This window comes from Panthera onca, chromosome B4 (assembly GCF_046562875.1).
Source record: "Panthera onca isolate mPanOnc1 chromosome B4, mPanOnc1 haplotype 2, whole genome shotgun sequence".
In the NCBI taxonomy this organism is placed as follows: Eukaryota; Metazoa; Chordata; class Mammalia; order Carnivora; family Felidae; genus Panthera; species Panthera onca.
Window position 1 is genome coordinate 73,837,664 of NC_138345.1, and position 15,624 is coordinate 73,853,287.

A 15,624-nucleotide genomic window follows, 5' to 3' on the forward strand; every position below is an offset into this window, starting at 1 on the left:
GGGGAGGGGCAGAAAGAAAGGGAGAGACAGAGAGAGAGAGAGAAGCCCCAGCAGGCTCTGCACTGACCATGCAGACATGGAACTCGAACTCATGAACCGTGAGAGCATGACCTGAGCCAAAATCAAGAGTTGGACGCCTAACTGAATGAGCCACCTAGGCGCCTCTAACTAGCATAGTATTTAAAAAACTAACACAAACTAAGTGCACAGGGCACATATTTCTGGACTGTTTTGGAGCCCATTACTCTTGTTCATTAGTTATTTTATGCCATGGAGAAACGCTCTATCCTAAAGTGCTTAATATGCCGATAAAAGGTTCCCGGTTTGAGGAAAAACTTTTTTAGAGCTTCGTGTCCTTCTTCTTCTTCTTTTCCGATTCGTTTCCTCCTTCTCTTTCATCTTGGTACCTGTAGGGAAGGGAATATTCCTCGGCCTTCAGATCACAGACAACAAAGCACTACATGTATCTAACCAATCTAAAGACCGCTCTCCAGGTCCCTGCCGGTTTCCCGCGGAACAGCAGAGGAGAAATCGGCAGGTCCTCGTGGGTTGGCCACGGTCTGAGCTTACTGGAGGCCTGTAGTTCTCCATAGTTCTGGGATGGGCTCTTCCACGCACAGGGCGGTGGGAGGGTGAGAGGAGAGGATTTGGAGGCGCTATGTAAACTAATGCAGCACACGAATGTGCATCACAAATCCATTTGAAGAGGGAACCGTCTGCTTCTTATCATCCCCTCCTGTTCTCTTTTCTCACTTCCCCTTCCTCTCCCCTCTTTCTGTCCTTCCCCACTCTGCCTTTTCGGCGGGGCGCAAGCTACAAGGCAGGAAGAACCGAGGGTCTGAGTTGTGAAAACAAAACAAAGTTTAAGAGTCAGTAAATACAAGCTACACCCAGATTACTGAGAAAAGTGAAATAAAAACCAGCTCAGAGCCAAATTCCGGGAAGATGCTGTATGTTGGACTGACTTCGCGTTTTCACATTTGTTGCCTTGAAGCTTTGGTCATTAGTCTTCCGGTTCCTAATACAAAAAAGTAAATGCTGACTCGTGTCATTGGCCTCAGATACCACCGGAAATGGCATCTTCTCCCCAGCCGCTGGCTCATAAGCATAGAAGCACCCAGGGGTGAACTTATCTGCCTTCCAGCCCAGGCTCTAGGCTCTCCAGCCTGGCCTTCTGATCTACAGCCGAGAAAGGAGCCCGTCTAGGGAAGAGATCTCGGATCAACTGAGAGGTACGTTTTCAAATCACCAGTTACTGTAATGAGTAAGTACTTTCCAGTTTTCCCATTTTATTTTAAGCATTAATTAGGATCCTCATTTCTTGGGCACTTACTGTAGAGAGGAATCACCGTCCTAACCCCCTTCACCCTACCCCCACTTAACTGGACAGCCCTGAAGAGACAACTGTTATTTTGTAATAAGAAAGATTTATGATCGATACACTACCCTATCTCTAAAAACGTACAGTAAAAAGAGACAGCCAGTTGTGAACAGGAGAAAGGATGTGAAGCATCGGCTGTCTGTGCAATCTTGTATGTTGTGGTTGACCACAAAGGCTTGGCATCAGTTTTGACTCCCAGCTCTGCTTTTTATAAAATAGACGACCTTGAGCAGACGACTTCATCTTCCAAACTTAATTTTTGAATGTGTAAAATGGAGAAAAATAAAATACCAATGTCACAGATAACCAGGTAAAACACTTAGTATACTGGTGGAGTGGACACCAAATGTTACTGAATAACAAGTGAAATTAGCATTTCTCAGTAATAAATTAAGTCCTTCATTTGACTGGAAAGCTCTCTTAACGAGCAACATCCCAACCCTTGAACATGCAGACGTGGCTCGAGAATAACAACAACGAACATGTGCAAAGTTTACAGAGCATTGCATCTGATTTCCACAGTTAACCCTGGTGAGTGCAGAACCGTTGACATGATTTTGTCACTGAGGGATAGAGAAGCCGAAAGCCTGGCTGAACCTGGCAGCAGGAAGGGAAGCTCACGGGTCCAAACTCGGAGCTGAAGGGAGGAAAACAGGACTTGAAAAAAGCCAGTGTCAGAGTGAGTTCGCCCGTTCCATTCTCCAGGCGAGCTTCTCTCCTCTTGGACCTTGTCTCTCTTCTGGTTCCAAGCCCTGCAGCTTAAAACTGGCAAAGTCCTTGGTCCCACTGCTGCCAACACACGGAGCGGTGGGAACGCAGGTCTTCCAGATCCGTCTATAGCATAGTGTAGCTAGGGAGCAAGGCGGACAAGAGACTGACTCTTAGAATCCCATTTAATTCAACACCTTTTTTTCCCATAGAAACACTATTGCACTTAGTAATCAGACACCACATTGTTAATCATAACAGCAATAATAAAAGAATATCCAACTTAAAAGCTCTTTCTAGGGCCCCGGGGTGGCTCAGTCGGTTAACCATCTAATTCTTGCTTTCAGCTCAGGTCATGATCTCATGGTTTGTAAGATCGAGCGCTGCATTGGGAGCCTGCTTGGGATTCTCTCTCTCTCTCTCTCTCTCTCTCTGCCCCTTCTTCACTTGGTCTCTATCTCTCTCTCAAAGGACAAAAAAAAATTAAAAGCTCTTTCCTGTGATCTCCTTAGAGGAGCACTGGAGGCCACTTCTCCCATCTGAATGCTGAAAACACAGGAGATGAAGTGAGCTCAGAGGTGGGAAACCCCAGCCTGCTGACTCAGCCTAACGTTCACATCACTGCTGAAAATGGCTGTTGTCGCCATTCCTGGAGACAGAACTTTCAGAATCCAAGCTGTTCATCTGTTGAAAGCAACTTAGTCGTTACTGGCTCCCCATCACCCTTCCTTTCCAACCATGGGAAATTTTTACTCAAATACTGGTTAGAATCTGGAGTAGTCAGCATAAGTATAAAGAATTTCTAAGTACAAACAGAGCTTAGCACAGCACTGAGTTTTCCACTGACCCGTTAGGAGGAGGAATTAACTATCAGTGAATGAAAGCTGAACTGAGTTAACTTCATCCCTGCTGTTTCCTCATGGAGAAATTTAAAGCTGTGTACAAAACATTGCTTTGATTTTTCAACAGAGAATAATAAGGAAAACGGTATGCAAATATTATTTTTCTAGATAAGACTATTTTTTCCTCTTAATTTCAACAAATATTTATAGCTGGGGTTAAAAGCTCAGGTTTTGGAGCCGTAATTCCTCTTAAAGAAACAAAACAATATCTTTGGCTTATCTAATCAATCAGAAGATTCATTGGCAATGACAGACTAGTTATGCCTTTTCCTAGCTGCACCATCTTGGGTGATTTACATAACCTCTCCAAGCCTCAGTTTCCTTATTCATAGAGTGAAGATAATAATAGTCCTTACCTCATGAGTGGGCCTGGCAGGCAGTAACTGCTCAATGAATGCTAACCATTATGCAGAGGGGTAGAACGGTGGGGTGAGACCCACCCTCCAGGACTAGGATATACTGGGGTAGTTAATTATAGTACAAAATAGAACCAAGGACTAAGTCAGGGCATCTATCAGAAGGAGGAGGGACTTTCCTGTCTGGGGAAAAAAGGGAGGCTTTCAGACAGAACTTCATTTGAAACTGGATCTTAAGGCAGAAACAGAATTTCAGTAGAAGGGGTGCCTGGGGGGCTCAGTGGTTTAAGATTCTGACTTCGGCTCAGGTCATGACCTCAAGGTTCCTGGGTTCGAGCCCCACATAGGGCTCTGTGCTGACAGTTCAGAGCCTGGAGCCTGCTTTGTATCCTATGTCTCCCTCACTCTCTCTCTCTGCCCCTCCCCCTCTTGTGCTCTCTCTTTCGCTCAAAAATAAATAATAATAAACATTAAAAAATTTAAAAAAAAAAAAGAATTTCAATAGAGGAGGGGGTTAGGGAGCACTGATGCTGAGCCACAGAGCAAACACGAAGAGGTGAGAAAAAGCTCAGAGTATACACAGGCTCTAAAATTCATCCACAGGCATTGGGGAGCGGCACAGAAGGAAGGATCCTATCTTGGGTTAAAAAACAAAGTTTATAAATACAACATGTTGGGCTTATGCTAGCATATCAAATGAAAGTGAAGATACAAAATTCAAAAGCCTAGATGATCACATTTTATGTGAGAACACGGAAACTAAAAACCATGCCATTTTAGAAGTCTTCAAAAGTAAAAAGACACACTTTCTTTACTTCTTATGTTTATTCATTTTTGAGGAGAGAGAGAGGGAGGGAGGGAGGGAGGGAGGGGCAGAGAGAGAGGGGGGACAGAGGATCTGAAGGGCAGACAGCAGTGAGCCAGATGTGGGGCTCGAACTCACGAACAATGAGATCATGGCCTGAGATGAAGTTGGACGCTCAACCGACTGAGCCACCCAGGCGCCCCAAAGGCACACTTTCTTAAGAATTAAGAATAATTTACGGACAGTACAAGAGGTAATCATAAAATCTAAAACAGAGGTGAACTCGATCGTTGTGCTCAGCTTCCCAAAATATATTGCAACACCCTTCTCCCTAAAGCATATCCTCAAGAATCCCATCTTATTTTTTAATGCCAGGAAATAGTTGAACGGTTCTCCATCCAGGCTCTCATTCAAGGATTTTGAGGTTTCAGGAAGAGTGGAGACAGCCATATTCAGAAGCAGAGGTGATTTCCACCTGGTTATCCCCAACCAATGTGGCAAGCCTCAATGATACATCAGCTCTCTGAAAATGCACAGCAAGAATATGCTGCCTCATTCCCACAAAGGATCTGATATTTACCTTTAGGAAGATTGTCCAAAGGTCACAAGAGAATTATCTTAGGAATTCAGCCATGGTTTGATGGTAGGATAAATTGGCGTCTAGAGAATTTGAAAGTGATAAGAGGCCCACACAGAAGGTTACTCGTTGCCCCCTCCCCTTCCCCACCCCCTGGGAACTTCATTCCACTCACCTGAATGCGTCTGGACCTCAGGAGACAAGTTTGGGCTGGCTTAATTTATTGAGCACTTAAAAACGCGGTGGACCTCACGCTAGTGACTTCGTTCATTTAACCCTCATTTCTAAAGAGATTCGTGGTATTATTCTCGTTTTGCTGATGAGGGTTCTGGAGTGCAAAAAAATGACTTAAACGGCCCTGGGTCTCAGAGGCTCGTAAGCGGTGGAACCGGATATAAACCCGGGGAGCTGATTCCGAGCCCCCCTCTGAGCCACTGGGCTTTGCCGCAATTCAGGAGGCATCTGCATACAAATGGTGATTGATAAGGAGACTTGGATAATTTGTTTCCATCCGAAGTGGGACTTTTTCTGGTGGGGGGAAGGGTGCTGTGAATAGTTGCGCTGGAAAAACAGGGGGCAAACCTGAACAGTTTGGGGCAAACAGAAATGAGAGAGTGGAGGGATTTATTTACCCAGGGAAAGAGTGTTGAAGAAAAGAAGAAAGGAGCCCATTAGTAGGTCTTGAGAAAGACCAACAGTAGAGGAGTTGCCCGAGAAAGAGAAACTCACACCGGATCCTGGGGGAGGTGAGCCGGGATACTGGAGTGTCAGCCTGGGGCATTTTCCTCAGGGAGTCACCTGGGGCGCCCCCAAGACCCCAGGAGCTGGGAATGCTTTGGGTGATAAGGCCCACGAGGTGGCCTTTAACAGGAGCGGCCGGGAAATCACTGGTGATTTACTGACCAACATTTCTTGGGTTTGGTGGAGTTGGAAGCCAAATGAAAGTAACAGGAGTGAGTGGGAGGTGAGGCCCCAGCCACAGCCCGTGCAAATAACCCGTTTCCAAAGTGGCCTTGGAGGGGAAGCAAAAGATAGGACTGTCCTGGAGGTGGAGTCAAAGAAGTTTCCTTTCTTTTTGAAAGCAAGAAACCAGAATGCGTTTAGTGCTTAAGGGAAGGAACCAGCCACAGGAGAGGGAAGAAAAAGTAGAATGCGTAATTACCCCCTCTCCAGGGGACAGCGTGGAGCAAAGTTCCTGAGCCGCCAGAGCTGAGGAATTACCTTTACACCTGAGCAGGTACAGCTGTGCCTTTGCGGGAGGAAGGGGGCACCGTGGGCTGGAGGGCTTGATGCAGGGGGACAGCAGCGAGGTGCCGTCTGCGGCTCGGGTTTTCTCTGCCGTCCCAGCGGGGAGGGGTTGTTGTGGTTGAGAGGTGCCTAGTGCGCGCCAGGCGCTGTACTAGGCCCTTGACAGACAGTGACGTGATCTCTTTTCGTCTTCACGGCGGATCGGTGATCGGTAGGCGATCTACCTCACTTTACCTCCAGAGGAGACGGTGGCACAGAACGGTAGGCAGTCAGCCCAAGCGCACACGGCTGCTTGGGGCCAGAGTCCACGCCTGACTTGAGTGTCTCCAGGGAAGGGAAAGCCGGCTGCCTGTCTTTCCGTTATCTTTCGGTCTCAGGGTAATAAGAGGTAGGAAGTTAGCGAATACAGTTTAAATACTGATTGGAGACCGGAATGTGGAAGTTTGTCATAGACTGTACATGATTGAAATAGTATGTTTGTTTATAGGGATTGCTTTGATATTTTTACCCTAGGAGATCCTTTCGTAAAACAGGAGTTGTTTCTTTTTCTTTTCTTTTTTTTATGGGGCTATTGAATAAAAGCTCCATAGTTTGTTTCGTTTTTATAGAAGTCACCGGCATATCAGGTATTATGAAGCCACCCTTCATTTGTAAAGGATGCGACCTGCATTTCTTTCTAAAATCCATAAGAAAATTTTATATTAGACTGTTCCCACAGGGAAAATACGCTGCCTGGCGGGTTTTTACACTTGGCCATTTTTACACTCTAAAAGTGTGTGAAATTCTTCTGTGGATACTTTATTGCAAAAGAATCCCAAATTTAAGATTGTGGCCCCACGGGGATGGTGCTGATACACCTTGATTATGTCCGCGGTGAGTCCTGCCTCCACCAGGAAAACCTGCAGCCCACTTCGTTGCCTTCCTTCCTTCTTCCTTCCTTCCTTTCACCGTTCACCTTTATTTATTTTTGAGAGACAGAGTGTGAGCGGGGGAGAGGCAAAGAGAGAGGGAGACACAGAATCAGCCCCCAGGCTCCAAGCTGTCAGCACAGAGCCCAACGCGGGGCCCAAACTCACGGACCCCGAGATCATAACCTGAGCTGAAGTCGGACACTTAACCGACTGAGCCACCCAGCGCTCCACGTGGAGCCCACTTTGAAGATCACTATTCTAGGTTTCAGTTTTCCATTTCCATCACTTGTGTTTGAGATTTTAGATGTGGTGCCTAAGGATTCATTCCCTGAATAGCCAAGTAAGAAATATGGGCCATATAGGGATGGGGTAGAGGAACCTTGACAGTAGTTGGGAGATGTGAGTCACTTTGCAGAATGACAACTGTCACAGCCCCCAGATAGACACAGGTGATCTCCAATTTGTACTGAATTAATTAATGGGCTGCAGAGCTGAGGCCTATTTTAGAGGGGAAGTTACCTGGAGTGGGGGATTAGAATCCCAACTTTCTAGGGGCTCATATTTGCAAAGAATTTGCGTTCTTTACCATAGTAAATTATTTACCGTAATATTTCACAGTATTTTATGTATTTTTTTAAAAATTTGCTCTCAGGGGTGCCTGGGTGTCTCAGTCGGCTTCGGCTCAGGTCATGATCTCACGGTTTGTAGGTTCGAGCCCCTCATCAGGCTCTGTGCTGACAGTTTAGAGCCTGGAGCCTGCTTCGAATTCTGTGTCTCCCTCTCTCTCTCTGCTCCTCCCCTGCTCATGGTCTCTCTCTCCTTCAAAAATAAATAAATAAATAAATAAATAAAATTTGCTCTCAGAACCACTTTTAAACATAGTAGGCCGGCATTATTTTCCCCTTTTTTGTGTTATATGGAAAAGAGTGTGTGTTAACGGACTTGCCCCAGATCAAAAGAGCAGTCTCTTGAGAATCAGCAATCCTCAGGCCGTTCATTAAGCTTTCCCAAAGAGAAGTTTGAATTGTTTGTTTTTCTTCTTAGAAAACTTATTGTGACACGCAATTTAATTTTTGACAAGTTTAAATCCCGCTTAGAAAATTCAGCAAATGCCAAGACACAGCGGTAAATTCGTGAAAAATAATCATCTTATTTGTACTATCTGTTCCGTTTAAATAGATGTAAGGGGATCTTGGAAAGTTCCACACATTGATTTGATTACGAAAAATGCAGGTAGAAGAAAATGAACTATTTATATTCCCAACATAATGTTGCATTAAGATGGTTAGTCTTATGCAAGAAATTTTTTAACTAGTTGCAAGTACTTCCTATAACTAATCAAAACAACATCCTAATTGTTAGTGTTTACCTCTGATTTAAGGCTTCTCTGCAGGGCCTCTAGAACAACTGACCTATATCTGTGTCTGTCTTCCTGTAACTAAAGATCAATAAGAAAAGAAATTAACCTAATTTCTACAACACGTTGATGAATGAAAAACAAATGTTATGTGTTTGGCTCGTGATAGTTATACAAGCAATAGTCAGTGATTTATAAGTGATGGTGCTTATGAAGGTATTAAAAAATTAATTACCCCCAAACAGAAATCTAAGCAAAATACTTGAAAGTAATTTATTGTAGTAGTAGCCATTATTAATGCATATTTCTGTAAGAGTGTTAGTCAACGTCCAAATAGAAAGCATGGAACTAGGGACGCCTGCGTGGCTCAGTCAGTTAAGCGTCCGACTTCGGCTCAGGTCATGATCTCACGGTTCGTGAGTTGGAGCCCCGCGTCAGGCTCTGTGCTGACAGCTGGGAGCCTGGAGCCTGCTTCAGATTCTGTGTCCCCTCTCTCTGACCCTCCCCCGCTCATTCTCTCTCTCACTCTTTCCCTCTCCGTCTCAAAAATAAATAAACATTCAAAAAATTTTAAAAAAGAAAGCATGGCACTAACTTATGATTTGAGGAATCATCATCAAACTCTTTAAAAAAAAAAAGTTTTAATTTGACGTTGGAATCACACCTTGCAATGATCACCCAAATACCTCCTCTCCCCCTCCTGACTCTTCCATCTGGCTTTGGCGCTTCATTTACATATATCCACTGTAGCCTCTGGCACCTTCTACAATACTTGCCTTTCTGAGTCCGTTTCCTTTCCGCTCCTCTTGAGAGAAGAGACCGCCTTTTTATACCTAGTCCTTCCATCTAGCACAATAGCTGGTTCTCAGTGACCTTTACTGAATGAATGAATGAGTGAATGAATCTATCTATAAAACAGCTACCAAAACTAATAAGGGAGTTGAGCACATTTGAAGCACATTTTTAGCCTAGGCCAAAAAGGCCCAAAATCTGTTTTCAGCTCTCTTTTTTGTTTCATTTTTTTTATAAATAAAAACTTTGAAATTGGAACGTACCAGCCTTTTTTTTTTTTTTTTTTTTTTTAGAACAGAGAAGATTTAACTCTCAATTTTTCTTCCTTCACTACCTCCACCCCCCAGAAGTCACTTTTGTTTTTGTTAGGTTTTGTTTTTAATGCTTGGTATCTTAGTTTAAATGATTCTTTCCCAGGGCGAGAATCCGAAGGGTGTCTGATTTGCTACTCCTGTTACAGGGGTGGTGCTCTTGATCAAGAATTTCATGAATTTCCTTTCAGTTTAGCTTCTGACTGGAGTGCTCTTTCCCAGTCATTTTCTCCCCCCTTCTTTTCCACAGTCTGATCTGCTCACAGGCTCCATTTGCAGAAGGATGATGAGAAATTCCCAGGGAGACGTTTTGCCCAGTGTTGATGCTGAACCCTTGTAGCTGCATTTGGGTGGGTTAAGTTCACTGGTGGGGACAGAGGGCAGCCAGAATTCCTCAAACACTGTGAGAGGCCTGGGAGTCTGCAGAATTTTGTTTTGGTTGTTCTGAAATCCAGGTCACTTAAATTTTTGCGTGTCTTTTGGTTGAGGTCAAGGGATGGGATGAAATATGTATACTCTCACTCACAGCCCCCCAGCCCCTGAGTACGCATAAACCACCTTTCTCCTGGCTCGCAGAGGAAATAGTTGCCTGCCTTTGCATAAAGACCTACCAAGGCACTCTTCTCTCCTGTCTTCAATATCTCCAGGACATGGGCCAAGATCTTGTATTCGCACCAGTCCGCAGGGCATTCTGTTGTAAAGGATGCAGGACATTCTGTTGTAAAGGATGCAGGGCATTCTGTTGTAAAGGATGTCTCCTACCGAGAGACCAGAGACTGACTTTGGCGTTCATGGCTTTAAATTTTAGCTCCATCAGATCACATAGGAATACCCTTCCCTGTAAAACGGAACTAATAAAAATTATCTCATAAATGGGATTACATTTGTAAAGCTACTGGCATCCAGTAGCCACTCAACAAACACAGATTTTTGCTTTTCTTCAAAATCTTTCACTTAGGTCATATCATTTGCTCTTCACAGAACCCTGCTGGGCAAACGGCTCACGTTCTGTAAGCACCCCCACCCTTTTCATAGATGATTAACTTGGTGTTTTGAAACTTGCTCAGTAATAATAACAATGAACTCTTATCCATGCTTGCTACTTGTCGGGCATTGTTCTAACCATTTTACATTTAGTCCTCACAAGTCTATGAAGTGAGCGCTAAAATCCCATTTCACAGATGAGGAACATTAAGGCAGTGAAAGGCTACATCATTGCCCAAGGACAAAGAGCTGGCGAATAGAATAGTTGAGATTCAAACCCAAGTAGTGTTGCTCGGAAAGAAGTGCTCTTCACCAGTATACTTCAGTGCCCCTCTTTCCCACGGTTTTTAACTAGTAGATTGGATTCCCATCTGTGAGTCCCAAGTCTAGAGCACACTTCAGACTCAAAGGAGGAATGCATTAGGTCCAGTAAACAAAATACCCTCCTGGAGACAGCACCAGGTTATCCGATCTGCCAGCCGGGACTAGGCACACAGTAGGACCAGAGAGCCAGCCCAGGGAAGGTACACACAGCCGAGCAGCATGAGAAGCTGAGACGCCCCGGGAGGAGATTTCCCTCTTCACTTTGCCCTTTAGAGACTGGGGTCTAGGGCAAAGGAGGACTATTTGTTCACAGAGACCCTGAAGGTCCACAGCACCTGTTCATTCAATGGTACTTAGCGCTCTTTGTGTTGTACTTAGCCGTGAATATTTCTGAAGGGCTCCTGAAGGGCTCCTGAAGGGCGTGACCAGGTTTTACTCATTCACTACCCTCCATGTGGAGCCCATAGTAGGTACTTAACAAGTGTGAGCTGGATGAATAAATGGTTGCAAACCAAGGAACATCCCTGAGCCCCAAAGGGATTTGGGGTTTGCTTTATGTTTTATTTTGTTGCACCGCAATGAACTACATCTCATTTTTAAGCTTTTTTTTCTGATAGCGAAAACATTTAAATGAAGATTCTTTGGGGACAAATAAGCCAATATTTTCAACTCTTCTCTTAGGGCAACTCTTTTATATTCTACCCATTTTCATGTTTTTATGTTTGTACATTACCCATTTAAAACCACAAATAGTATGACTTTTAGAAACTGAATGTGTGATTTAATAATAGCCATCCACCCCCACCTATTAAAATGCTTCCTAATGCATAAAAGCCTACAAATATCAAGCCACAATGGATTTTATTGACTTCTGTGTAAGTGTATGAAGTGGATGCCATGTTCCTCTCCATCTGAGATTTGTTGGTAATATTGGACTGTGTTTCTCCCTTGTAATCATTAATGGGCATGGTTGTAAATGGCAACTTTAAAATAAACGTAAACTGGGGCGCCTGGGTGGCTCAGTCGGTTAAGCGTCCGACTTCGGCTCAGGTCACGATCTCGCGGTCCGCGGGTTCGAGCCCCGCGTTGGGCTCTGGGCTGATGGCTCGGAGCCTGGAGCCTGCTTCCGATTCTGTGTTTCCCTCTCTCTCTGCCCCTCCCCCGTTCATGCTGTGTCTCTCTCTGTCTGAAAAATAAATAAACGTTAAAAAAAAAATAAACGTAAACTGAAGTTTTGAAGATGAGTTTCACAACTCTTAACATTTTATTCAATGTGCTGAGGAGGAAAAACTTTTCTTCTACCCTCTTAGGTTCAGTATCTGGGGCCCTGTGAATTAAACAGAGACAGGTTAAAAGGAGAAAAAGCACACCATTTTTGTTAATATTTATGTGTGCAAGAGTTCACCAAAAAGAAATGAAACTCAAAGAAGCAGATTCGGGGGCTTACATATTATTTTAACAAAGGCAAAGGGGCTTGAGCTTCATGGGATGATGAATTGTGGGGAAGAACTCAGAAATATATAGGGGGACTAATGGAAAATCAGTCCATTTATTTATTTTACTAAAGTAAATTTAATTATTTATTTATTTTACTAATTTTACTATTTACTATTTACTATTTTACTATTTACTATTTTATAATTTACTATTTATTTTACTATTTTACTAATTTATTTATTTTACTTTATTTTAGTAAAGTCTCTTTATGCAAACTCATCTTGGTGTTGACAACTCCCTGTCTTCTTCCTTGACTCTTCTCTCCCTGGTGGGGGAAGGATCACCTGCGCCAAAGGGAAATGTGTACACTGCTTTTAAGCAAATAAGGGAAGTTCCGAGAACACTTCCTATGTCTGTTGATTCTTAGTTGCTTTCAGCTCAAAATAATCCTTACACCGAAATGGCATCTTTGGGGATGGTGTATTCTGATCTGCTTCCTATGGAAAGTAAAGAATATTACAGCTGAAACGTGTGAATTATTTCCAATGTTACTGCCTTTTTCACAAGTCCTCCTCGCAAAACAAAAACGAAAACAAAAAAACCACACGCACACACACACACACACACAAACAAAAATCCAGCAGCTTCCTTGTTAAGGAAATCTGTTTTCATATGTTTTCTGACCTGGCACCTGTACTTTTCTGTTGTTTGTGGCATTTCCGTGAGTTCTTTTTAAATTATTAAAAGTAAGGTACCATTATATAAAGTCTATTTACAAAAAAGGGGAGAAGGCAAGTCATCCATAGCCCGACCTTTTCTATTACGAACTATGCTTTTGCATATTTTCTTTCAGTGTTACCTACGTGCTATAGTTGGAGTGATGCAGGGCATGGAACATATCACCACAGGCTCTGTGCTGTTGCTCCCTCACGGTGCTCATTGCTGAGCAGCTGCAGGGTTGACCTCAGCACTCTTCAGTCCTCAGACACCTGAGCTGCCTGCCCAGGGGGAAGAGGGCCTGTGGGGTTGGCCGCTTCTGGCCCGGTAGAACTTGGGCCTCCAAGAGCCGCTGCAGAGGCTCACAGGTTAAGGTGAAGCCTGGCAGATGGGCTTATGGCTCCGGGCTCCCTTCTTGCTCTCTTCCCACTTCCCTCCATCCCCTTGCCTGAGTCTTGCCACACGAGGGCCAGCCCAGGGTGGGTCCCTCCCAGCCACTCTCTCCTTCTGTCCTAGCAACCTGAAGACCTCCCGCGTGGAGAGGAAAGACCTAGGCGGCGCACCATGGCCCTCACGGCCCACCTGATGGCCGCCGACGTGCAGCAGCTGCTCCACAACAAGTTCGTGGTCATCCTGGGAGACTCTGTCCAAAGGGCCGTGTACAAGGACCTGGTGCTCCTGCTGCAGAAGGACCTCCTGCTCACTCCCACCCAGCTCAAGGCCAAGGGGGAGGAGAGCTTTGAACGGGACAAGCTGGTAGACGGAGGCCAGCGGGGCCCCATGCACAACGGCACCCAGTACCGGGAGGTCCGCCAGTTCTGCTCCGACCACCACCTGGTGCGCTTCTACTTCCTGACGCGCGTGTACTCCAGCTACCTCGAGGCCATCCTGCAAGAGCTGCAGTCCAGCCAGCACGGGCCCCCGGACGTGATCATCATGAACTCCTGCCTCTGGGACCTCTCCAGGTACGGTCCGGACTCCTGGAAGAGCTACCTGCAGAACCTGGAGAGCCTGTTCGAGCGCCTGGGCCAGGTTCTGCCCGAGTCGTGCCTCCTGGTGTGGAACACAGCCATGCCCGTGGGCAAGAAGATCACCGCGGGCTTCCTCCCGACGGAGCACCAGCCTGAGGATTCCTCCCTGAGAGACAGAGTCATCGCGGCCAACTTCCACAGCTCTATGGAAGCGAAGAAACACGGCTTCGATGTGCTGGACTTGCACTTCCACTTCCGCCACGCGGGGCGCCACCTGCAGCGGGACGGAGTGCACTGGGATGAGCTTGCGCACCGCCACCTCTCCCAGCTGCTGCTGGCCCACGTGGCCGACGCCTGGGGCGTGGATCTGCCCCGGCCGTACCCGGTGGGCCCCGGGATCCGGGATGGCACCGCGAGGACCGGACCCGGCCGGGAAGTTGAGCGGCAGCCCCAGGCCAGCCCAGATCAACCGTCCATCCCTCCTGCCGGGTACCGCCCCCTGCTCCCACTTCCCCATCTACCCCCGCCCCCGCCTCCCCTCCTGCCCTTGCCCCCACATCCTCGCCCTTTTCCCTTTCACCCTGTGATGACCAGATTCCTGTTCTGTCCCCGAGATCACTTATTTGCCTCAGACCATCCTTTCCAGTCCGATCAGTTCTCCTCAAACCATTTCCATTCAGATGTCCCCTCACCTACCCAGACAGGATTTTCCTTTGAAGATGATCCCCAGCCACCCAGGCCCCCTTTCTCCACACCCTACCTGCAGCGAGCCCCTGTGGTTCATAGGGGGTTTCCCCGGAATGTACATCGTGGCCCCTATGTGCCCTGGGGTGGGCAGCCCAGATCTTCCAAGAGAGGGGCCCCATCCCACCCACAGCCAAGGCCTCAATAAACTGACTTGGGGGCCTTACTCCTCATGGTGGACATGGACTGGGCAGATCATCTGACTCTCCTGAAACAGCCTGACCTTGTTAACAGAAGCCTTTGGTCCCTGCTTGGACTTCTTTTTGGTCATTGCTGTTACTAATAATGGCCTAGAAGAGCCCTTCAACCATTTTTGTTGGCTGTGGCCTTTTCCTCCAATCGCTGGCGGTGACCAAGCGTTATTCCTGCCTCTCCACTCCCTGTCCTCTTTGTCTTTTTGTAAACCTAAAATTGAAATAAAGAAGTAGTTTCACAAAAGTAGTTGTAGATTTTGCGTGTGTCTGTATGTAATGGTGCCTCCCCTTTCCATTAAATAATTAGCTTAAAAAGCAAGGACGGTATCTGTTGACTTGAGTGTTTATGGCATCTACTTGACAAACTATTCAAAGTGGAATTTGTCTAAAATCATTCTGAGGCTTTCCATAAAATAGACCTGATTCCTTACGAATAAGCAGAAGAACTTTAATTTTTTGTGGTCTTTTCCAGAGATTCTCAAAGACTCATTGAATTTTAAAACTGGGAAGACTGGGGGCGCCTGGGTGGCTCAGTCGGTTAAGCGGCCGACCGGCTCAGGTCATGATCTCGCAGTCCATGAGTTCGAGCCCTGTGTCGGGCTCTGTGCTGACAGCTCAGAGCCTGGAGCCTGTTTCAGATTCTGTCTCCCTCTCTCTGATCCTCCCCCATTCATGCTCTGTCTCTCTCTGTCTCAAAAATAAATAAACGTTAAAAAAAATTCTTTTTAAATAAAAAATAAAACTGGGAAGACTGAATATATAATATTTAACGCAAACAAGGTAACTGCAGCTAAGCATGGTGAGTAAGTTGTTCTAGGTCACGCAAGAGCCCTCATCCACCAGTCTTTCCTACTTTATGGTATAACTTTCAAACCACAGGACTAATTTATACCAACTAATACCAA

At 45.7% G+C, this 15,624-nt stretch overlaps 1 protein-coding gene and 1 long non-coding RNA gene across 4 annotated transcripts; one reads left to right on the forward strand and one right to left on the reverse strand.

Moving 5' to 3' along the window:
* The first annotated feature begins 525 nt into the window (after positions 1 to 525).
* On the forward strand, positions 526 to 14,963 carry PCED1B (PC-esterase domain containing 1B). Of its 3 annotated transcripts, none has more exons than XM_060657854.2 (2): positions 526 to 1,264; positions 13,327 to 14,963. In XM_060657854.2, exon 2 carries the CDS (start codon positions 13,375 to 13,377, stop codon positions 14,671 to 14,673), a length of 1,299 nt encoding a protein of 432 aa, XP_060513837.2. In that variant the 5' UTR covers positions 526 to 1,264; positions 13,327 to 13,374; the 3' UTR covers positions 14,674 to 14,963. The 3 variants fall into 3 exon arrangements, with proteins under 3 accessions (XP_060513837.2, XP_060513836.2, XP_060513835.2); XM_060657853.2 differs by having other exon boundaries at positions 526 to 1,232; XM_060657852.3 differs by lacking the exon at positions 526 to 1,264 and adding an exon at positions 2,221 to 5,966.
* LOC132694478 (uncharacterized) lies at positions 2,118 to 6,058 on the reverse strand. The gene is made up of 3 exons (XR_009617317.2): positions 5,951 to 6,058; positions 4,905 to 5,191; positions 2,118 to 2,231 (listed from the first exon to the last, which is right to left on the reverse strand). It is a non-coding gene; the product is annotated as an uncharacterized LOC132694478 (long non-coding RNA).
* Positions 14,964 to 15,624: the final 661 nt, after the last annotated feature.